Genomic DNA, 25,303 nt, shown 5'->3' on the forward strand with positions numbered 1-25,303 from the left:
GTGTTGTCTGTGCTGAGTTTCTATGTTCTCCCTGTGACCGCATGTGCTCCAGTTTCCTCCCTCATTCCAAAGACATGCAATTTTGTAGGTTAATTGGCTTCTGTAAATTGCCCCTCGTTTATAGGGAGTGGGATAACATTGAAATCTGTGAACGGATGACTGATGGTCGACGTGGAGTTGTTGGGCCTGTTTCCACACTGTATCTCTAAATTAAAATCAATTAAACTAAATTGACACACATATTACACACTTGGATTACTTTAACAACTTGCAGTTAAATAGGGCCTTTTAAATTGGATATTACCTCAGATCTGCAATTCATCCTGTAACTATACTCCCCCCTACTGTACTCCCTGTACACACATGACTGTGTGGCCAGGTTCAGCTCAAACTCCATCATCAAGTTTGCTGATGACACTGTGGTAGTGGGCCGGATCTCCGACAACGATGAGAAGGCCTACCGGGAAGAGGTGGCTGATCTGGCACTCTGGTGTCGGGACAATAGCCTTCTCGTGAATGTCAAAAAAACTAAGGAGCTGATTGTGGACTTTAGACGGGCTCAACATCCAAGGACGTACACGCCATTGGAAATAAATGGGTCTAATGTGGATAAGCTGAGCAGCTTTAAATACCTGGGAGTCCACATCAAAGAGGATCTGACATGGACAACACACATTGCCGCGCCGGTGGGTAACGCAAAGCAGCGCCTTTACCACCTTAGACAGCTGAGGAAATTCAGAGTGTCTCTGAGGACCCTTCAATGCTTCTACTCTGGGGCTGTAGAGAGCATCCTGTCCGGCAACATCACAGTCTGGTTTGAGAACAGCTCTGCCCAGGACAGGAAGGCCCTGCAGAGAGTAGTGCGTTCGGTAGAACGCACCATGGGAACTACACTCGCCCCCCTGCAGGACCTATACATCAGGAGGTGCAGATCAAGAGCAAGCAATATTATGAGGGACCCCTACCACCCCAGCAACGGATTGTTCCAGCTGCTACGGTCAGGCAAACGCCTCCGCTGTCATGCTGTGAAAATGGAGAGGATGAGACGGAGTTTCTTCCCACAGGCCATCAGGACTGTTAACTATTATAACTCCAGGGACTAAATTTTCTTTTCCGTATTAATTTTAATTTATATGCTGTAATTGTAACTTTTTTTTGCACAATCCGCAGGCATTGCCACTTTCATTTCACTGCACATCATGTATGTGTATGTGACAAATAAACTTGACTTGACTTAACTTTGCTGTCAATCTACGGCAGAAATGTTAACTCGATTTGAATGACACTCGTGGTGTAGTCTGTAAACTGTAGCTGCATGTAGACTTATGAGTAGCTGAGAGTTCTGACCTGTGGCTTTAATTGGGCTCCACCTCCATGGTTTCACTTGATGTTCAGTCAACCTTAATCAAATTACAAGTTCAACGTTGTACAACAGTTCATTAATCATGGAGCAGTGGATTTAAAAATAACATCTTTTGTTAATCTACTAATTTAACTCAGAGCATTAGTAATCTCTGCACTTCATGAATTAGTGCAAGTTAAAGCAAAAAAGTTTGATTAATATCCTTGAAAGATCAAAGAAAATGAAGAGGCATGAAGTTAAATGCTTGGTGGTTTCTCATTTCAACCAACATGCAAATTGAACAAAGGGCTAAAGACTCGTGTGCCACAGGTGACTGCTTTGTTCATAAGTTCTTGTCATAGGAGCCAAATTGGGCCATTCGGCCTATTGATTCCACTCCGCCATTCAATCATAGCTGATCTATCTTTCTCTTTCAACTCTATTCCTCCATAACCTTTGACACTCTTACTAATCATGAACCTGTCAATCTCCACTTTAAAAATACCCAATGACTTGGCCTCCACTGCCATTTATGGCAATGATTTCTGCAGAATCACCATCCCCTGGCTAAAGAAATTCCTCCTCATCTCCTTTCTAAAGATGTGTCCTTTTATTCTGTGGTTGTGCCCTCTGGTCCTAGACTCTCCCACTAGTGAAGCATCCTTTCCACATTCACTCGATCCAGGCCTTTTACTATTCGCTAAGTTTCAATGAGATCCCCCCTCATCATTTTAAACTCGTTAGTGTTTCATATAAACCTTCACAATTTTTTGAGAAATCATAACAACTTTAAGATTATTTCATATATTTAAAGATATTCTCATTAAAATGTAAATGCTTGCTGCCAAGTTTATCAATATACCGTAATTAAACATTCTTCCACTTAATCTTTACGACAACAATCTTATGAATGAGACTCATTCATCTAAAATTCACAAATATATAACTGGTTATATTTTTACTTAAATGGTTAAAATGTTATAACATATTCTTGGTCGTGGCTTAACCAACTTGCAGTTTTGATATGTAACAATATGTGATGAATGCAACCTCAGCACAATATTTATAGGGGTAAACTGTCCCCTCAAAGTGCGTTCGTCACCACCTCAATCCCTGCTCCACCCTGCCCGACATTTGACAAATTACATTTGGTCTTGAGATTTTTAGTATTTTTAAATCCAATCTAATCCGAACAAACTGGATTTTTTTCGTTACATCTTTATTTAACAGAATCAAACCGTAAAAGTTGCATTGATTACAAGGTTAATTCAATATGATTGTCACATGGAGTCATATAACATGGAATCGGGCTCTTCGGCCCAACTTGCCCACGCTGGCCAAGATGCCCCATCTACACTAGTTCCACCTGCCCACATTTGGCCATATCCCTGTAAACCCTTCCTATCCATGAACCTGTCCAAATGTCTTTTAAATGTTGTTATAGTACCTGCCTCAATTACTTACTCTGGCAGCTCGTTCCATATACCCACCACATTTTGACTGGTATTTTTCTAATTAGCAATTCTTAGTTTTATGATATCGATAACAGACAATAGACAATAGGTGTAGGAGTAGGCCATTCGGCCCTTTGAGCCAGCACCACCATTCAATGTGATCATGGCTGATCATTCTCAATCAGCACCCCATTCCTGCCTTCTCCCCATACCCCCCTGACTCCGCTATCCTTAAGAGCTCTATCTAGCTATCTCTTGAATGCATTCAGAGAATTGGCCTCCACTGCCTTCTGAGGCAGAGAATTCCACAGATTTACAACTCTGACTGAAAAGGTTTTTCCTCGTCTCCGTTCTAAATGGCTTACCCTTTATTCTTAAACTGTGGCCCCTGGTTCTGGACTCCCCCAACATTGGGAACATGTTTCCTGCCTCTAACGTGTCCAACCCCTTAATAATCTTATATGTTTCGATAAGATCCCCTCTCATCCTTCTAAATTCCAGTGTATACAAGCCTAGTCGCTCCAGTCTTTCAACATATGACAGTCCCGCCATTCCGGGAATTAACCTAGTAAACCTACGCTGCATGCCCTCAATAGCAAGAATATCCTTCCTCAAATTTGGAGACCAAAACTGCACACAGTACTCCAGGTGCGGTCTCGCTAGAGCCCTGTACAACTGCAGAAGGACCTCTTTGCTCCTATACTCAACTCCTCTTGTTATGAAGGCCAACATTCCATTGGCTTTCTTCACTGCCTGCTGTACCTGCATGCTTCCTTTTAGTGACTGATGCACTAGGACACCCAGATTTCGTTGTACGTCCCCTTTTCCTAACTTGACACCATTCAGATAATAATCTGCCTTCCTATTCTTACCACCAATGTGGATAACCTCACACTTATCCACATTAAACTGCATCTGCCATTCATCCACCCACTCGCACAACCTGTCCAAGTCACCCTGCAACCTCATAGCATCTTCCTCACAGTTCACACTACCACCCAGCTTTGTATCATCTGCAAATTTGCTAATGGTACTTTTAATCCCTTCATCCAAGGTGATTAGCCATTAAGCTATAATACTTTGTAGCCTTATCATTAAATTAATCTTACAGCTATTGCAGAAAATATGCCTCAGAACAATTTGAAGATAACAATGTGGCAATGTGATAAAAATAGGACAACTGGTTTGCATTTTATGTTTAAAACCTTTGAGTAATTGCTGCAAGGTTAAACTTAGGATTGTTTATTTTTAATGCATGATTACAAAAACAAAACATTATGGGGAAAGGTTCTTTCCAAACTCCATCATTTATTTGAGCAAAACACAAAGTGGTGAAGGAACTCAGCTGGTTCGGCAGCATCTTTGGAGGGAATGGACAGGCGATGTTTCAGGTCAGGACTCTTCTTCAGGCTGAAGAGTCTGAAGAAGGGTACTGACAGGAAACATTCCCTTCACAGATGCTGCCTGACCTGCTAAGTTCCTCCATCACTTTGTGTTTTGCTCAGGATTCCAGCATCTGCAATTCTTTGCATCTTAGTCAGCTACTTGTTATGTTGCATACCAGATTTATAATTTTTACTGCTTCACGATTTGGCCACTAATGTTGTAAACTGGTTCTGTATCATGCAGTTGAAAGATTTTGCTGACCATGAGACCAGAGGATATAAGAGCAGAATTAGGCCATTCAACCCATCAAGTCTACTTTGCCATTCAATCATGGCTGGTCTTTTCCTTTCAACCCCATTCTCCTGCCTTCTCCCCATTAATTTTGATGCCCTTTCTGATCGAACCTATCAATCTCTGCCTCTACCCAATGTCTTGGACCCCACAGCCGTCTGTGGCAATGAATTCCACAGATTCACCAGCCTCTAGCTGAAGAAATTCTTCCTCATGAAATCACATTGAATTGCTCTTTGTCATGGCACAGCAGTTTTCTGAAATATTGATCTTAATTACATGCAGACCTCCATTTATTCAATAAACTAAGTGCTGAGTTAAAAAAAAAATCTTGTTCAAAATAACATCAAGAGTCAAGAGTGTTTTCAAGAGTGTTTTGGTGTCATATGTCCCGAAACGGAACAATGAAATTCTTACATGCAGCAGCACACCAGATATGTAAACATATTACTCTGTAAAACCTATAACAACAAAAAATCAGCATGTATCAAAAATAAACAGACAAATATATAGACAATAGTAATGCAGAGTCAAAAATAATGTCCCCAAGTCTATGTGGTTCGAAGGTTATTTGGAAGTTGTAGTGTTTAATAGCATGATGGTTGTAGAGAATAACCTGCTCCTGAACCTGGAGTTTACAGTTTGCAGGCCCCTATACTTTCATCCCAATGGCAGGATGAAATGAGACTGTGGCCAGGGTGGTGTGGGTCTCTGGTGATGCTGGTTGCTTTTTTGAGGCAATAACTCCTGTAGATACCTTCGATGGTGGGGCATTCAGTATCAGTGATGGACTGGCTAGTGAACACCACTTTTTGCAATCTTCTTTGCTCGTGGGCACTTATAATGCCCAAGAGGCTTCGAGTGCCATGTGCTTATAATATTTTTGTGCTATTTCGAGTGAGTTATTTTTAGTACAGAGGCAGTAATAAATCCATAATCACTTTGATATTGATTGTATGTATAAATATAAAAGGCACAAGATGTTTCAGATTCTGCATGGACCAATTGATCATGGGTGTACAATTAACTCTTCAGACTCATTAGACCCCAGTCCACTTGGATTAAATAAAGGGGTTTGGGACCTGCACTGCAGTGACCTGAATAGCAAGATCAAAACCGTAATGGATAACATATTCTCAGCAGAGTTTGAAAGGACTGAATGCAAAAGTTTGACCTGGGAATGAATGTTCAAAGTCACAGCAGTTCCACTAATGTCAGCCTGTCCAAAGAAGATTTTAAGCTCCTGTTGTTTAAGTATTAACAAGTGTTTTTTTTAGACAAAAATGTGCTGGTAGGCACCTTTAATAAACATACATGTCTTCAGACTTCAGGGATACAGCACAGAAACAGGCACTTCGGCCCATCGAGTCCACGCTGTCCAGTGATCATCCCACACCAGCACTGTCCCACAAGTTAGGGAAAATTTACAATTTTACCAAAGCCAATTAACGTATAAATCTGTATACCTTTGTAGCGTGGGAGGAAACGGGAGCACCCCGAGAAAACCCACACTGTCAAAGGGAGACCGTACATACCTTGTACAGACAGCACCCATAATCTGCATCTTACTAGGGTCTCTGCCGCTGTAAAGCAGCAACTCTACCGCTGTGCCGCTCTGTGTGTCATGTGACCAAAAAGCAAAATGATGGTGATTAACTTTTTAGAGGTGCCTGTACACGTGCAATTACAAAAAAAAACATTGTTATTAACCATATTTGCTTCTGCATTTCATAGGCCTAAAATTGTGTTGGGTTTTCTCCTGATTTTCTTTCATTCCCAGCAACCTAATTTATTGCTATGTTTTGCTTCCAAATTGCAATTCCGTGAAATTGAATTGGAAAGACAATAATGGTTTGGTTTATTCTACTGTAAATAGTGCAATGGAGTATGATTCAATTCACACAAGAGACTTTGGATAGTAATTGGGAGAGGAAAAGTTAACCAAAGTATAATATGTCATATTCACAGAGACAGGTAAAACACACAGTTGGGAAAACTGTACACAAGATCTTTCCCAATGCTATGAATCAACTTCTCAATGAATTGATGAAACAACACAATTGGGAAAATTGTACACAAGATCTTTCCCAACACAATGAATCAGCTGCTCACTGAATTAATCAAAGGCTCCATCAGGGGTTAAAATGGCAGGAATCAGAAAAATTACAATGTGTGGAATATGAACTCAGCAAAATTTAACCACTTTATCTTGTTACAGATGTTCTTATAGAAACTAATGCATCTGTTCAAATGCATTTCTAACAATAACTAATTCTTCTACAACACACTGCGTTAATATGTGTTTATGTGAATGCATAATTCCATAATGTATAATATAAATGAATCATGGAGACATACAGTATAGAAACAGACCCTTTTGCTCCATGCCGACCCATCTGTATTAATCCTATTTACCAGTACTTGGTCCGTGGCCCAATCTGCCTCATTTTTGTCCAGACCCTTAAGTTGCTCCACCACCTTCTCAGGCATTGCCTTCCAGTTTTCAGACAATGCTATCCAAGAATGGATACGCACTGTTAGAGCTTTACATAAATATTGCCATTTACAATAAACAGTTACAAGTATATGGATAGGAAAGGTTTGGAGGGACATTGGTCAGGTGTAGGCAAGTGAGACTAGTTTGGTTATAGACGAATTGGGTCAAAAGACCTATTTCCCTGCTGCATAATTCTATGATTGTATGTGTAATAATATATTTTTCATTTTCTATCTATGTTCAGGATTTGATGACAACTTTGATATTCAGGGTGAGCTAATCCTGCAGGACACCTTTCAAGTGTGGGATCCCAAATCACTCATCCGGAAAGGACGGGAACGACACTTGTTTCTCTTTGAACTAGCCTTGGTTTTCAGCAAAGAGATCAAGGATTCCTCAGGACATAGCAAATATGTTTACAAACACAAGTTACTTGTGAGTATAATTCTTTTGCATTAACACAATTTCCTTTAATTGTCACTTGAACTTAATGAAGTGCTTCTGAGATTTCTTTCTAATGTGGAACTGAATTTTAGAAGCAAACCTCAATGTGGATACCAATATTACGTCTGCCAAGCCACCATTTCATGTTATCCCTTAAAGTGTTTTACGGTACATTCTGTCTCCTTTTCTCTACATTCTATTTCTTACCACCCTTCTTTTATGGTCTGAGATAATCTTTTGTTTTAATGAAGGATCCACCACTGAAAAATTAGTCATCACTGTCCTGTACGTTTTATTGTTAATATTCTCAGTTATTTCCTATGGACTTCTCTGGTGATTGTATCACGAATTGTATTTAAGTTAGGCCGTTTTCCATTTCTGGGACAAAGGTTCTAGTTTTTGGAGAGCAGAAGACTATCAGCTTTTACTCCTGATCTCTGCTTCATTTATTTTGCTTGCTGCTGTTCCTTTAAGGGCTTAAGGGCTGTAATTAACTGTATGGGCCCAGTCTTTATTGCACATTTGCCACACTACAATAATGCAGCTCTTTGTTTCATTGTAAACGTACTCATGAAACAGCCTCTGATTACTTGAAACCCAGAAAGCAAAACTTTGTCTTTGCATTCTCATAAGCGCCTTGATAAAGCTGGCTCGTTATCAAGTAAGTCAAGATGAAAGATAAACTGAAAAAGTAACTTTTTGTGCTTCAATGCTAGAACAATAAAAGATTGTCGAACAAATTAATAATTAAATGTTATCATGATTGCCAAGTCATGTTTGTCCCGAGGGAACGCCAATATGTCAAATGTTTGGCTCTGCAGCCACACAACACACGACAAAAAACAATGTTTCAATGGTTCTTTATTATCACATGTACCGAGGTACAGTGAAATTCTCTTTTTGCTTACAGTTCAGTAAATGATCGCTACACAGAAGCACCATCCCAGATCATGTACTTGCATCCACGTCGCGGTGCCTGATCCAGTCAAGCCCCAGGCTGCTGCTGGGCCTCCAGCCGTCACCTCATTCCTGATCGGCTAGCAAACTGCCGTCCCTCTCCTCATCTGGCGAACGCCTCATGATCTTAAAGCCTGGCCTCAGATCATGTGAAACTTGTTCGCTACATCTACAATATGCAAATCTTACCTGTTGAACAAAAAATCGTATATTTATGAAGTAGCAAAACCTCCCAAGGAATTTCACACTAAAGTTGGTCACCAATGATGAGACCAATGATGAGAGGAGATATTATAGAAACATATAAAATCATTAAGGGACACCACTAAGGAAATATTGTGCTAAATGCTTAAAAATGGTCAAATAAGTTGATCTTATGTCCAAAGGAACGTAGAGGTGAAATAACTTCAAGAGGGAATTCTACAGCTTGTGGCTTTGTCTACAGTTGCTCTGAGAGTGCTGGTTTATGAGTGGTAAAGGTGCTTGTTTAAAGATGGGTGCAAACACTATTGGATGAAACACTACTGAAGGTATACATACAGATTACATGGACAATAGGTGCAGGAGTAGGCCATTCGACCCTTCGAGCCAGCACCGCCATTCAATGTGATCATGGGTGATCATCCACAATCAGTACCCCGTTCCTGCCTTCTCCCCATATCCTTGATTCTGCTAGCCCTAAGAGCACTATCTAACTCTCTTTTGAAAGCATCCAGTGAATCGGCCTCCACTGCCTTCTGAAGCAGAGAATTCCATAAATTTACAACTCTCTGTGAAAAAGTTTTTCCTCATCTCAGTTCTAAATGGCCTACCTCTTATTCTTAAAATTGTGGCCCCTGGCTCTGGACTCCCCCAACATCGAGAACATGTTTCCTGCTTCTGGCGTGTCCAATCCCTTAATGATTTTATATGTTTCTATAATATCTCCTCTCATCCTTCTAAATTCCAGTGTATACAAGCCTAGTCGCTCTAGTCTTTCAACATATGACAGTCCCGCCATTCCGGAAATTAACCTAGTGAACCTACGCTGCACTCCCTCAATAGCAAGAATGTCCTTCCTCAAATTAGGTGACCAAAACTGCACACAATACTCCAGATATGGCTCACCAGGGCCCTGTACAACTGCAGAAGAACCTCTTTGCTCCTGTATTCAACTCGTCTCGTTATGAAGGCCAACATGTCATTAGCTTTCTTCACTGCCTGCTGAACCTGCATGCTTACTTTCAATGACTGATGTACAAGCACCATTCAGATAATAATCTCCCTTCCTGTTCTTGCCACCAAAGTAGATAACCTCACATTTATCCACATTATTCTGCATCTGCCCACTCACCCAACCTATCCAAGTCACCCTGTATCCTCATAGCAACCTCTTCACAGTTCACACTGCCACCCAGCTTTGTGTCATCTGCAAATTTGCTAACGTTACTTTTAATTCCTTCATCTAAATCATTAATGTATATTGTAAATAGCTGCGGTCCCAGCACCGAGCTTTGCGGTACCCCACTAGTCACTGCCTGCCATTCTGAAAGGGACCCATTAATCCCCACTATTTGTTTCCTGTGTGCCAACCAATTTTCTATCCATGTCAATACCCCAATACCATGTGCTCTAATTTTGCCCACTAATCTCCTGTGTGGGACCTTATCAAAAGGTTTCTGAAAGTCCAGGTACACTACATCCACTGGCTCACCCTTGTCTATCTTACTTGTTACATCCTCAAAAAATTCCAGAAGATTAGTCAAGCATGATTGCCCCTTCGTAAACTGGACTTGGACCGATCCTGTTACTGCTATCCAAATGTGCCGCTATTACATCTTTAATAATCGACTCCAGCATCTTCCCCACCACTGATGTTAGGTTAACTGGTCTATAATTCCCAGCTTTCTCTCTCCCTCCTTTCTTAAAAACTGGGATAACATTAGCTACCTTCCAATCCACAGGAACTGATCCAGAATCTACAGAACATTGGAAAATGATCACCAATGTGTCCACGATTTCTAGAGCCACCTCCTTAAGTACCCTGGGATGCAGACCATCAGGCCCTGGGGATTTATCAGCCTTCAGTCCCATCAGTCTACCCAACACCATTTCTGGATTAATGTGAATTTCCTTCAGTTCCTCAGTCACGCTAGATCCTCTGTCCCCTAGTACATCTGAGAGATTGTTTGTGTCTTCCTTAGTGAATATAGAACTAAAGTACCTGTTCAACTCGTCTGCCATTTCCTTGTTTCCCATAATAAATTCACCTGTTTCTGTCTTCAAGGGACCCACATTTGTCTTAGCTAATTTTTTCCTCTTCACATACCTGAAGCTTTTACTATCCTCCTTTATATTCTTGGCTAACTTACCTTCGTACTTCATCTTTTCTCCCCGTATTGCCTTTTTAGTTACCTTCTGTTGATCTTTAAAAGCTTCCCAATCCTCTGGCTTCCCGCTCATCTTTGCTATGTTATACGTCGTCTCTTTTATTTTTATAGTGTCCTTGACTTCCCTTGTCAGCCACGGTCACCTCTTACTCCCCTGAGAATCTTCCTTCCGCTTTAGAATTAAATGATCCTGCATCTTCTGGACAGACACTGAGAATATATGAAAACATTTGGAACCATTTTTGTTTGGTTTGTATGGTTCACTGATTTCTTTATTATCATGTGTACCAAGATGCAGTGAAATATGTTTTTTGCCTACAGCAAGACTATCACCGTACATAAGGTAATCCCCCGGTCAGTACAGAATGTACAGAACTGCCCACTGATTCTATATGCAAGAGTCACCATGTAGTCACCATTTTACAGTCCCAGCTGCAGCTGGCCACAAAGGCCTGTTGCAGTCATAACCTTTATTCTGGTCGTCCCGTGAACAGCCCTATTTAGCCCTTGTTCGCCAAGGGGCGCCTCCAGCAGCCGATCTTGAGGGTGTGGAAGATAAGACCCCCCCCTCCCCCCAGGTTCTTATCACTGGGCCCATTGTCCAGTGTCCGCCGCCCTCTCCCTCCATCCTTCTCACCGCGGCTTCCCCCTCCCATCGGGTTCCCGGTTCCGCGGTGAGCGGATCCAACCTGCTGTTGGGATATGGACACGGCTCAACGGGATTCCATCTCCGGGCGAGTTCCTGGTTCCGCATATTTTTTACTTTACTTTTTGGGAGAAAAAAAAGACTTAATGGAGTAGGAGCAGCTCCAGACTGCAGCAGTGCTTATGTGTCTGGTTAATGATATTGTAAATTATTTTCATTCAGACCCAATTGTGTATGGGAAAGATAAGCCACAGTGTTTGATTTATGTTATAACTTATTTGGCCACGTTCCCTCTGCTTGTATTTCAGACATCAGAGCTGGGGGTAACAGAGCATGTCGAAGGTGATCCCTGCAAATTTGCTTTGTGGGTGGGACGGACGCCCTCCTCTGATAATAAGACTGTCCTTAAAGTAAGCACTAACCCATTGATATTATTTTGTGGATGATAGCAAACACGTTACTGCATAATCTGTATAAATCAGCAAAGAAATAATTAAAGTTTATTGTTTTGTAAACAATAAGGATTGATTCATTTTGTCAAAATAAACTTTCTACTTTGGCTGGCTTTATCAAGTCAAGATAGACAAAAAATGCTGGAGTAACACAGCAGGAAAGGGAGCATCTCTGAATAGAAGGAATGGGGGATGTTTCGGGTTGAGACTGAAGAAGGATCTCAACCCGAAATGCAACCCATTCCTTCTATCCAGACATGCTGCTGTCCCGCTGAGTTACTCCAGCATTTTGCGTCTATCTTCTGTTTCAACCAGCATCTGCAGGTCCTACACATGTATCAAGTCAAGACAAATTTATTGTCATATGCATTGAAGTGTAATTGAAGTGGATCAAGGTAATTTCTGTTGAATATAGGAGGAGTGTAACATCCTTTATCAGCTATTTTCATGTCACAAGCTAGTTTTATATTTGCTAAAGTCCTATATTTACATCCTAATAATGTATCTGCACTTCTAGAAAACTGATGCCAAAGTGGGTTTGGTGCTTCATGCAAAATAATGATTTAGGAAAATGGGTATGGGTGAAATATTGGTCCCAAAATACCATGGAAATTACCCAGCAACAAGCCATTATTGTAGCAACCACTCATCTGTTGGTGCATGAATGAACTCCAGCAGCTGGAGAAGCCCAGTAATAAAATAACTGTCTTCCAGCTACAAAATAATATAAAAACAAGGATGTAAGGCTGAAGCTTTATAAGGCACTGGTCAGACCACATTTGGAATATTGTGAGCAGTTTTGGGCTCCCTATCTGAGGAAGTATGTGCTGTCATTTTAGAGGGTTCAGAGGAGGTTTACAAGAATGACCCTGGGGATGATTGGGTTAACGTGTGGTGAGTGTTTGACGGCTCTGGGCCTCTACTCGCTGAAATTTAGTAGGATGAAGAGGGACCTCATTGAACCTTCATTGAAAGGCCTGGATAGAGTGGATGTGGAGATGGACATTTCTGCTCGTAGAACCAGAGGGCACAGCCTCAGAATAATAAGAAAGAAAGAATAGAATGGAGATGAGGAGGAATTTCTTTATCCAAAGGGTTGTGAATCGGTGGAATTCTTTGCCACAGGCGCTGGTGGAGGCCAAGTCATTGGGGTCATTTTAAAATGGAGATTGATAGGTTGTTGATAGTAAGGGCATGAAAAAAGGTTGCAGGGAGAAGGCAGGGGAATGGTGTTGAGAGGGAAAAATAGATCAGCCATGATCGAGTGGCAGAGAAGACTCAATGGGCCAAATGGCCTAATTCTGTTCCTGTGTCTTATGAACTTATGAACTACAGTTCTTTAAAATAATTCCCAAGTTTAACACTTTCATCAATTGGTATTGTGCATTAGGATAGGAAAGTTTGGCCACGGATTGATAATATTTACCTGGTTGCCACTAGTATAACACATACACATCCAATAATTCTAATATAAACTGATGGAGGATCTCAGTTTGTGGAGATCAGCATCTGTGGGTGAGGAATTGTCAACATTCCAGGTCAAGATCCTGCTTCAGGAATGAGAGTGGAAAGGGATGATAGCCGTATGAAGAGAGGAGGATGAGTGAGACAAGCCAGGAGGTAACTGGTGGATCGAGGAGCAGTGAAGGAGAATAGACAGATGGTGCCAGGTGGGAGGGGGAATTGGGGTGGGGTTAGGAGGGGATGGGGAGGGAGGATGGGGAATGGCGGATGAGGACGGGAGATGTGTGTAGTGTGATGGGGATAGGGAGATGGGACGAGTGGTATAGGGTGAGGGGATTTGGAGATGGGAAGGGGGAGAGGGGGAAAGGGAAAGAAAGGGGGATGGATAATAGGAGGGGAGGGGGAATGTGGAGGAATTGAGAGGTGAACACAGAGCATAAGGGTCACCTAAACATGGAATATCCAGTGTTCATATCATTGGGTTACAGACTACCCGATTTGTTATTACTGGGTCTCACGAGCTGTTGAAGTTCATTCATGAACCTTCAAATGAGTTGTTTCTATAATAGTGACATGTTTCTGGGTAACTTCCGTGGTCTTTTGGTGCCAATATTACACCATGCTCATTTCCTAAATGATTATTCTTAAGCAGCATGAAGCACAAACACACATTGGAACCCAACATCTGCAGTCTCTTCTGTCATCAGTAATTCTAATATCATGATCAAGAATTTTCAGGGGGTTTACCCACTCTATCACCATGTCTTTGATATAAATTTGATAGGGGTTTTGCAGGCCATTGACATTACTATCACAGTTATAAGATCTTGTGTTGTTTTCTTCTGAAGGCTTCCAACATTGAAACGAAGCAGGACTGGATTAAAAATATTCGGGAGGTAATACAAGAAAGAACCATCCATCTGAAAGGAGCCTTGAAGGAACCTATCCAGCTACCCAAAACCCCAGCAAAACAAAGAAATAATAGTAAAAGGTAATCTTAAGTTTATAATAAAAGGTAAATAGACAATAGACAATAGACAATAGGTGCAGGAGTAGGCCATTCAGCCATTCGAGCCAGCACCGCCATTCAATGCGATCATGGCTGATCACTCTCAATCAGTACCCCGTTCCTGCCTTCTCCCCATACCCCCTCACTCCGCTATCCTTAAGAGCTCTATCCAGCTCTCTCTTGAAAGCATCCAACGAACTGGCCTCCACTGCCTTCTGAGGCAGAGAATTCCACACCTTCACCACCCTCTGACTGAAAAAGTTCTTCCTCATCTCCATTCTAAATGGTCTACCCCTTATTCTTAAACTGTGGCCCCTTGTTCTGGACTCCCCCAACATTGGGAACATGTTATCTGCCTCTAATGTGTCCAATCCCCTAATTATCTTATATGTTTCAATAAGATCCCCCCTCATCCTTCTAAATTCCAGTGTATACAAGCCCAATCGCTCCAGCCTTTCAACATACGACAGTCCCGCCATTCCGGGAATTAACCTAGTGAACCTACGCTGCACGCCCTCCATAGCAAGAATATCCTTCCTCAAATTTGGAGACCAAAACTGCACACAGTACTCCAGGTGCGGTCTCACCAGGGCCCGGTACAACTGTAGAAGGACCTCTTTGCTCCTATACTCAACTCCTCTTGTTACGAAGGCCAACATTCCATTGGCTTTCTTCACTGCCTGCTGCACCTGCATGCTTCCTCTCATTGACTGATGCACTAGGACACCCAGATCTCGTTGAACTCCCCCTCCTCCTAACTTGACACCATTCAGATAATAATCTGCCTTTCTATTCTTACTTCCAAAGTGAATAACCTCACACTGATCTACATTAAACTGCATCTGCCATGTATCCGCCCACTCACACAACCTGTCCAAGTCACCCTGCAGCCTTATTGCATCTTCCTCACAATTCACACTACCCCCCAACTTAGTATCATCTGCAAATTTGCTAATAGTACTTTTAATCCCTTCGTCTAAGTCATTAATGTATATCGTAAATAGCTAGGGTCCCAGCACCGAACCTTGCGGTACCCCACTGGTCACTGCCTGCCATTCCGAAAGGGACCCATTTATCCCCACTCTTTGCTTTCTGTCTGTCAACCAATTTTCTATCCATGTCAGTACCCTACCCCCAATACCATGTGCCCTAATTTTGCCCACTAATCTCCTATGTGGGACCTTGTCGAAGGCTTTCTGAAAGTCGAGGTACACCACATCCACTGACTCTCCCTTGTCAATTTTCCTAGTTACATCCTCAAAAAATTCCAGTAGATTTGTCAAGCATGATTTCCCCTTCGTAAATCCATGCTGACTCGGAATGATCCCGTTACTGCTATCCAAATGCTCAGCAATTTCGTCTTTTATAATTGATTCCAGCATCTTCCCCACCACTAATGTCAGACTAACTGGTCTATAATTACCCGTTTTCTCTCTCCCTCCTTTCTTAAAAAGTGGGATAACATTTGCTATCCTCCAATCCACAGGAACTGATCCTGAATCTATAGAACATTGAAAAATGATCTCCAATGCTTCCACTATTTCTAGAGCCACCTCCTTAAGTACTCTGGGATGCAGACCATCAGGCCCTGGGGATTTATCAGCCTTCAGTCCCATCAATCTACCCAAAACCATTTCCTGCCTAATGTGGATTTCCTTCAGTTCCTCCATCACCCTAGGTTCTCCGGCCCCTAGAACATTTGGTGGATCAAGGTAATTTCTGTTGAGTATAGGAGGAGTGTAACATCCTTTATCAGCTATTTTCATGTCACAAGCTAGTTTTATATTTGCTAAAGTCCTATATTTACATCCTAATAATGTATCTGCACTTCTAGAAAACTGATGCCAAAGTGGGTTTGGTGCTTCATGCAAAATAATGATTTAGGAAAATGTGTATGGGTGAAATATTGGTCCCAAAATACCATGGAAATTACCCAGCAACAAGCCATTATTGTAGCAACCACTCATCTGTTGGTGCATGAATGAACTCCAGCAGCTGGAGAAGCCCAGTAATAAAATAACTGTCTTCCAGCTACAAAATAATATAAAAACAAGGATGTAAGGCTGAAGCTTTATAAGGCACTGGTCAGACCACATTTGGAATATTGTGAGCAGTTTTGGGCTCCCTATCTGAGGAAGTATGTGCTGTCATTTTTGAGGGTTCAGAGGAGGTTTACAAGAATGACCCTGGGGATGATTGGGTTAACGTGTGGTGAGTGTTTGACGGCTCTGGGCCTCTACTCGCTGAAATTTAGTAGGATGAAGAGGGACCTCATTGAACCTTCATTGAAAGGCTTGGATAGAGTGGATGTGGAGATGGACATTTCTGCTCGTAGAACCAGAGGGCACAGCCTCAGAATAATAAGAAAGAAAGAATAGAATGGAGATGAGGAGGAATGTGGATTTCCTTCAGTTCCTCCATCACCCTAGGTTCTCCGGCCCCTAGAACATTTGGGAGATTGTGTGTATCTTCCTCAGTGAAGACAGATCCAAAGTAACGGTTTAACTCGTCTGCCATTTCTTTGTTCCCCATAATAAATTCCCCTGCTTCTGTCTTCAAGGGACCCACATTTGCCTTGACTATTTTTTTCCTCTTCACGTACCTAAAAAAACTTTTGCTATCCTCCTTTATATTATTGGCTAGTTTACCCTCGTACCTCATCTTTTCTCCCCGTATTGCCTTTTTAGTTAACTTTTGTTGCTCTTTAAAAGAGTCCCAATCCTCTGTCTTCCCACTCTTCTTTGCTATGTTATACTTCCTCTCCTTAATTTTTATGCTGTCCCTGACTTCCCTTGTCAGCCACAGGTGTCTCTTACTCCCCTTAGAGTCTTTCCACCTCTTTGGAATAAATTGATCCTGCAACCTCTGCATTATTCGCAGGAATACCTGCCATTGCTGTTCTACCGTCTTCCCTGCTAGGGCCTCCTTCCAATCAATTTTGGCCAGCTCCTGCCTCATGCCTCTGTAATCCCCTTTGCTATACTGTAATACTGACACTTCCGATTTTCCCTTCTGCCTTTCCATTTGCAGAGTAACACTTATTATGTTGTGATCACTGCCTCCTAATGGCTCTTTTACCTCTAGTCCCCTTATCAGATCAGGATCATTACACAACACTAAATCCAGAATTGCCTTCTCCCTGGTAGGCTCCAGTACAAGCTGTTCTAAGAATCCATCTCGAAGGCACTCTACAAACTCTCTTTCCTGGGGTCCATTTCCAACCTGACTTTCCCAGTCTACCTGCATGTTGAAATCTCCCATAACCACCGTAGCATTACATTTTTGACACGCCAATTTTATCTCCTGATTCAACTTGCACCCTATGTCGAGGCTACTGTTTGGGGGCCTATAGATAACTCCCATTAGGGTCTTTTTACCCTTACAATTTCTCATTTCTATCCATACTGATTCAACATCTCCTGATTCTATGTCACCCCTTGCAAGGGAATGAATATCATTCCTTACCATCAGAGCAACCCCACCCCCTCTGCCCACCTGTCTGTCTTTTCTATACGTTGTGTACCCCTGAATATTCAGTTCCCAGCCCTGGTCCTCTTGTAGCCATGTCTCAGTGATCCCTACAACATCATACTTGCCCATGACTAACTGAGCCTCAAGCTCATCCACTTTATTTTTTATACTACGCGCATTTAAGTACAACACTTTAACTTCTGTATTTACCTCCCCTCTCACATCGTTCACAATTGGCCCTGCCCTTAATTTATTTTCCCCTCTAGAACTTCTGTTCCCATTCTTCCGAGAGTCTTTTGCAATATCTCCTGTATTCCCTTTTACCTCATCTTCATATTCACAATTTGTTAACCCCTCCCCCCCACTACTTAGTTTAAAGCCACAGGTGTCACACTAGCAAACCTGCCTGCCAGAATGTTTGTCCCCCTGCTGTTAAGATGCAACCCGTCCCTTTTGTTTAAAGTCTAAAAATGCTGTTTGACCCACAGAATTACTCCAGTATCTGCAGTTCCTTGTTTCTGCAAAACGTCCATGTGTGACCTTGCCAATACCGTAAACAACTGCAACAGAACACCCCAATCCTGCACACATTGACCTGGATGATAAAGGCCAGCATGCAAAAAGTTGGCTTCATTCACGAAAATTCACACAAAAATCACTGAACTAATAATCATGAGGAAGCTGTAACATATCTATCCCAGAACAACTCCATGAACTCACCACCTCCATACTTCCACCCTCTCCCTGCTCCCACTTTATTTTATAAAACAAAGTACTGCATATCAGAGAATATTCATGATTTTACATTCTTTTCTTTTGAGCTTTCAAATATTCTAAGCGTTTGTGAATTTTAAGGCTTCTGCATTATTTCTTCCTTCTTTATTTACTCTTCCAGGGCCCATGAACCAGGGCCCATGAACCACCTCCTGTTTAGGTTTAGAGAAACAGCGTGGAAATAGGCCTTTCACACCACTGAGTCTGCATCGACCAACGATCACTCACACACTTGTTCTATCCTGCGCACTAGGGACAATTTACCGAGCCCCATTAACCTACAAACCTTCACGTCTTTGGAATGTGGGAGCAGCCAGAGAAAGCCCATTAGGTCACAGGGAGAATGTGCAAACTCCATACAGACTGCAGCGGAGATCAGGATCAAACCCAGGTTTCTGGTACTACAAGGCAGCAACTCTACCGCTGCACCATAGTGCCGCCTTCAGTATCATTTCTATCAATGCAATGCTCTCTGCACCTTTGGTTGAAGGAGCAATTGCAGTAATTTAATGTTGTTCTAATCCTTAGGGATATGGGAGAAGATGGAGATAGTCAGGGAGATGGTAGCAGTCAGCCAGATACGATTTCAATTGCATCAAGGACCTCGCAGAATACCATGGATAGTGATAAGGTAAGTGCAATTTGCATGGAATTGGCAGGCCATAAAAATAATTTTTCAAGGATTTTCTTGCCAACAATTATAAATGTTTACTCTCTGTTGGAATTGTTCTTCCTAATTAAAGGATCTCGTGTCTTTATAATCTCTAACAAAACCTCTTCTCAGCCTCTTTTCTAAAGATAAAAGTCCAAGTTCTATAGTTCTTTTTTCCTGACCGTTGTAATCTTTTATCTCTGGTACTTTAGCCAGTGAAGATTACAAGGTTTGTTTTGAAACTCTGTATCTTTTTTAAGGAGTGAACCTTATCTCACTGGTCAGAGTCCAGCTGTGAATTGGGCATCACTGTAGCTTGCCTTGAAAAATGATGACGCCAAGCACTAAGTTGATTGCAACAGAATATATGTGTCCATTGGTAGTTTCCATTCTCTCTGAGTTAAAAAGGTTAAGCTGAAGTTCAATCTAATGTCTCAATGGTCCAAACGTTCTATAGTGTCACATGTGCACAGCACAGTGAATTTTTTTTGCACAACCCACAAATGCACAGTCGCCATATTTGGCGTAGTTTACAATGAAAAAGTCCAAAGTCCACATATTAGAAATACTGGAGCGCCCCCAGGTAAGCCCACAGGATCTAACAACCCTGACAAGTGGAGATCGTGCACTGGCTTTAATAACTGGGGTAAAGGTGGCTCATGAAATGTAGGTGGTCCTTTGGCATTGATTGTGAATAATTTAGGATAGGGAAGGCAATGAGATATCTCCTCAGCCATCTTTTTCAATTTCTTAACTCCGCGACATATGTTGTTTTTTGAGCATGGGCAAAATATGATGGAGAGTTTTTATTTTAATGATTTGTACATGGGTTATGGGTGCCACTGACATTTATTGTCCATTCCTACTTGCCCCTGAACTGTTTCAGACCCTGCAGTGGGCTGAGAGTCCAAACTGGATAAGGATGGCAGATTTCCTTCACTGGTGGACATCAGCGAACCAAATAGATTTTTGACATTAATCTAGCAATTTTACCATTAAACTGGATTTTTATTCCAGATTTATTTACTTCCTTTAAATAACACCTGAAAACCACAGGTCTTTGGGGTGTGGGAGGAAACCGGAGCATCCGGAGGAAACCCACGCGATTGCAGGGAGAACGTGCTCACTCCACGCAGACAGCACCCGGGGTCATGATCGAATCCCGGGCCGCTGGCGCTGTAGATCAGCAGCTCTACCAACTGTGCCACTGTGCCGCAATATTAATTCCATCTACCGCCAAAATCCACTGCAGTCTCACGCAAAGGCTTGTTAAAAAGTGCCTCCCAAACATCCCTGAAGAGTGAGGGCAGGAGTCATACAGGAACAGAATTCCTGTTGAATTTGCATGTTAACCTCACTTGAGAATATATTGCCCCTTTTTCACCATTGTTGGATCCACATTTTGGTCCACAGTTCTGTGGGAAAGATGACACTAGATGGGCTGCAGCAATTAAACATAAGCTCAACTGGTCTTACTTGCAAATGTATTCCTGTAAGGGAATTAAATAAAAAGATATATGAGGCATTTGTCTAAGTCACTGTGGGCAGTTGATTGATCATTAGCATGCCATTTCCAAACTATTGAGGAAGTACTTTGAAACATGTTTAAATTATAATATTTTATTCATGATGTTTTAATGTTTTATGTTTTATTCTTAATTGTTTACTGTATGTCGTATTGTTACTTGTGAGCAAAGCACCAAGGCAAATTCCTTGCAGGTGTACATACTTGGCTAATAACATTTATTCAATTCAATTCAATTCAATTCAATTCAATTCAAACTAGAATTTGTGAATTTATGCAACAAATCCAGTCCAATATTGAACCTAGTACCTTTAAGATTATCCGATCACATGGAAAAAGGGTCACTGTGGCATACTTAATTTTCCAAAAACACTACACAAAGAACTCTTTATTTCAAGAAATGCTGCACTTTACCACTCTAACGCAGCTAGATTACAGCGGATGAGATACAGTGATTTAATCTGAAAATCTGTTGTGTGACAATATTTGAGTTAATAAAGCTGATTGTCCAACTTTAATAAGGACAGGTAAGTTAATATTTTTAGTTAATATTTGACCGTTATTGGTTTGAAGCTAAGACCTGGAATCGTAACGGTTTATTTGTTGTAAATTTACATGCTAAGAAAACCAAGAAGAAACATTTCTTAAAGCAGCTCACAACGAGCAACGCAGGGTTTGCCTTGTTGAGCATTATTCACAAATAGTACAATCATCATCAGATGAGGACAGAATTAAAACAAAATACCAAAGCAAAATCCTGCAGATGCCAGAAATCTAAAATAAAAACAGAAAATGCTGGAAACGCTCTTCAGATTTGGCAGCTTCTGCGGAGAGACAAATGGGGTTAACATTTCGACTTGATGACCATCAGTTCAAGGCAAAGAAACTTTAAGGTGTGGGGGGATGGGGGGGGGGAGTTTAAAAGGAAAGATCTGCGATAGGGGATTCCTAGTTTAAGGGTAAAAGGGGCAATAAAGGGAAATAAAGAAGAAAATCAAAAGATATGTTGATGGAACATGTATTTGGGGAAAGCAGAATCATTATCTGAAAATTAAACTGAACAAGAGAGGATAGTGTCCAGCTTCATTATCTTTGAGCAATGATTTTGCAACAACAGTGGCTTTAAAATAAGCTGGTATGGTGCTAAAGCATGTAATGTAAGACAGTTGCTTCAAGAGAGAAAAAGAAACAAGGGAAAAATTAGGTAAATAAAGAAGTTTATTTTTATTCTGGAAAAGTGGTAAATAAGACATGTTTTCCTATTTACTGTTGTACAGTGGCAAAAATTGTAATTTTATAAAAATAAATTGGAGCACATGTGATCAAATACCAAAATAGCATTGTGAAAGCAACATGCTGTTACTGGATACAAATGGGAACAGAAAAAAAAATGAAGTGAGCAGATGAAAGGATTAATACAAGACACATCTCTGTAAATATGTCATATGTTGCTCCAAAATCTGTTATGGCCCATTAATGCTTCTTATCCGTGCAACTGAACATTTTTTCAGGAAATACATGTCTCCATTTTGTTCAGGATTCCAGAGCTTCAATTAAATCAATTATTACCCAGAAAAAAAACCTTGAATATAATTTTTTTTAATCAAAAACCTCGCAGTGCAAATAACTCTAGTGGGTATCTGGATTGGACGTGTTTCTCTGAAAAAAACATTTTATCCAGTCACATTACTAACTAAGGAACCTCTGTTAAACTAACAGATGTAATCTTCAAGGACACCTCTCTTTTAAATGGATAGAAAATGGCCAATTAATTTTTAAGATGGATGAGTAGATGCAGATAAGATTTGCTCGGAAGGTTTCAGATAACAGGGATTTTGGGCTAAAAAGTTAAATTATGAAGCTGGGTTTGTACTCATTTGAACGAAGCATTTGAAGAAGAGATTTGTACAGAAGCAGAAGAACATAAATTGTACAGATAGCATGGTTAGAGAAGGATGATGGTTTAAGGACCAGGATATGTGATAGCAATTTGGACAAAAAAAATGCAAATGGAAGTTGAGGAAACACTATTTTATACAGAAAGCAGTTGTGGTCTGGAGTTCACTGCCTGCAAGAATGGTGGAAACAAAATCCTTCAGTGCCTCCAAACGGGAATTGGACAGACATTTGGGACTTTGGTTCGGTCAAACCTGGAGTATTACATTTACTTCTGGTTGCCCTTTTCCTTTAAACATCACAGGAAGGAAGTGGAGATATTGGAAGTGGCAATGTGAGCTGCGAGGAGGATGCTATGAGGATGCAGGGTGACTTGGATAGGTTGGGTGAGTGGGCAGATGCATGGCAGATGCAGTATAATGTGGATAAATGTGAGGTTATCCACTTTGATGGCAAGAACAAGAAGGCAGATTATTATCTGAATGGTGTCAGATTACGAAAAGGGGAGGTGCAATGAGACCTGGGTATCCTTGTACATTGGTCACTGAAAGTAAGCATGCAGGTACAGCGGGCAGTGAAGAAAACAAATGGCATGTTGACCTTCATAGCAAGAGGATTTGAGTATCGGAGCAAGGAGGTCCTACTGCAGTTGTACAGGACACTGGTAAGACCACACCTGGAGTATTGTGTGCAGATTTGGTCTCCTAATTTGAGGAAGGACATTCTTGCTATTGAGGGAATGCAGCGTAGGTTCACTAGGTTAATTCCCGGGATGGCGGGACTAACATATGATGAACAAATGGGTCGACTGGGCTTCTATTCACTGGAATTTAGGATGAGAGGGGATCTTGTAGAAACATATAAAATTCTTAAGGGATTGGACAGGCTAGATGCAGCAAAAATGTTCCCGATGTTGGGGGAGTCCAGAACCAGGGGTCAGAGTTTAAGAATAAAGGGTAGGCCATTTAGGACTGAGATGAGTAAAAACTTTTTCATCTAAAGAGTTGTGAATCTGTGGTATTTTCTGCCACAGAAGGCAGTGGAGGCCAATTCACTGGATGTTTTCAGGAGAGAGTTAGATTTAGCTCTTAGAGCTAAAGGAATCAAGGGATATGGGGAAAAGGCAGGAACAGGGTACTGATTTTGGATGATCAACTATGATCATATTAAATGGCGATGCTGGCATGAAGGGCCGAATGGCCTACTCCTGCACCTATTTTCTATGTTTCTATGTTGTAGGGAGTGCAGAGGAGATTTACCAGAATGATGCCTGGATTTGAAGGTATAAGCTACAAGAAGAGAATGGACAGACTTGAATTGTTTTCTCTGGAGCGCTGGAGGTTGAAGGGTGAACTGATATAATGAGTGGCATAGATAGGGTAGACAGTCAGAACCTTTTTCCCAGGGTAGAAATGTCAAAGACTAGAGACCGTAGCTTTGAGAAGAACAAATGTTTAAAGGGGATGTGAGTGGCAGGTTTTCTACACAGAGTGTGGTAGGTGTGTGGAACACGCTGCCAGGGGTGGTGGTGGATACAGGTACGATCGTGGTGTTTGAAATACTTTTAGATAAGCGCTTGGATATGTGGGGAAGGAAAGATATGGATCAAGTGCAAAAGTAGGAGATGATCTTTTTTGCAATCAAGTTTGGCACAGACATTGTGGGCCATAGGGCCTGTTCTGTTCTGTGCTGTACTGTTTCAATGTTCTAATTGTTTACAGGGAAGGAGGAGAGAAGGGAATTGACTGGGTGATCTAGTGGGAACTAGCAGGGGCTTAGTGGGCCAAATGGCTTCCTTCTGTGCTGTCACAATTCAGTAATTCTCTGAAGATAGCAATTATAATGCGGTTTTATATTACAATGGCTGTGATTGATAAATTGCCTGATGGATGTAACAGTTTGCAGTCTCTGGTTTCTTGACTAAATGTTGTTGGTATTGAAAATAATCTCCTTCAAAAGCAAGTTTGATGTTGCCAAAGTTGGTATTTGTCAGCTGACACTTTCAAAGCCAAGCATAGAAATGAATTTGCATCTCAACAAAATTAAAGGTCAGCAGTGCCGTAAATGGTTGCACAATATTTTTTCAAATTGGAGAGATTGGGAATAAATTATGTTTGGCTCAAGTTTCCTCTGTTAGTGGGAAAAGAAAGCCATTTCAAAAGATTAATTTTTCTGGTGCTGGAAAAGATACACTGGCCTTGAAACTGAATTAATTAAAGTAATGTTTGTGTGAGTGATAAAATTCAAACTCTTGAATGCCATAAAGAAAATTCTGAGAGAATAATGCAGGTTGCACAAGTGCTGCAGATTTCCTGCAGGGTGCTCCAAGTTCTGCATGTTAGTACCCTGATGTGCAAGGCACTATCCAACAGTGCAATGCAAACTGGTGTGCTATTCCTATGGTCTCACTCCACCTAGGCTTGGCTTGTAGAGGTGAATCAACTTCAGTGTAGGATCACTGAATTCTAAATAGTAGTAGTGTTTTTAAACTTTTTATTCAAGGACAATGATCATATCAGAGCACAGCATTAAAATATCTGCAGACCTTAACTAAAAACTGAACATATCATAACTAACAAATTAAAAACACTATGGAACTGTAACTAAAGGACTAAAGATTGAACATGACTAGAGACAAAAGACATTGGACATTCAAACAGAACTTTTTACAAAG

At 41.3% G+C, this 25,303-nt stretch overlaps 1 protein-coding gene across 3 annotated transcripts in view; it reads left to right on the forward strand.

Annotated features, from left to right (window-relative positions):
• Nucleotides 1-19,095: 19,095 nt before the first annotated feature.
• Nucleotides 19,096-25,303, forward strand: part of LOC144595941 (kalirin-like) — a 159,111-nt gene continuing 152,903 nt past the window's right edge. For all 3 annotated transcript variants that reach the window (XM_078403893.1, XM_078403894.1, XM_078403897.1), the window contains exon 1: nt 19,096-19,187. In XM_078403893.1, the coding sequence (XP_078260019.1) occupies nt 19,173-19,187 (15 nt within the window). In that variant the 5' untranslated portion in view covers nt 19,096-19,172. The remainder of the gene's footprint in view (nt 19,188-25,303) is intronic.

This window comes from Rhinoraja longicauda, chromosome 8 (genome assembly GCF_053455715.1).
Source record: "Rhinoraja longicauda isolate Sanriku21f chromosome 8, sRhiLon1.1, whole genome shotgun sequence".
Lineage (NCBI taxonomy): Eukaryota > Metazoa > Chordata > Chondrichthyes > Rajiformes > Arhynchobatidae > Rhinoraja > Rhinoraja longicauda.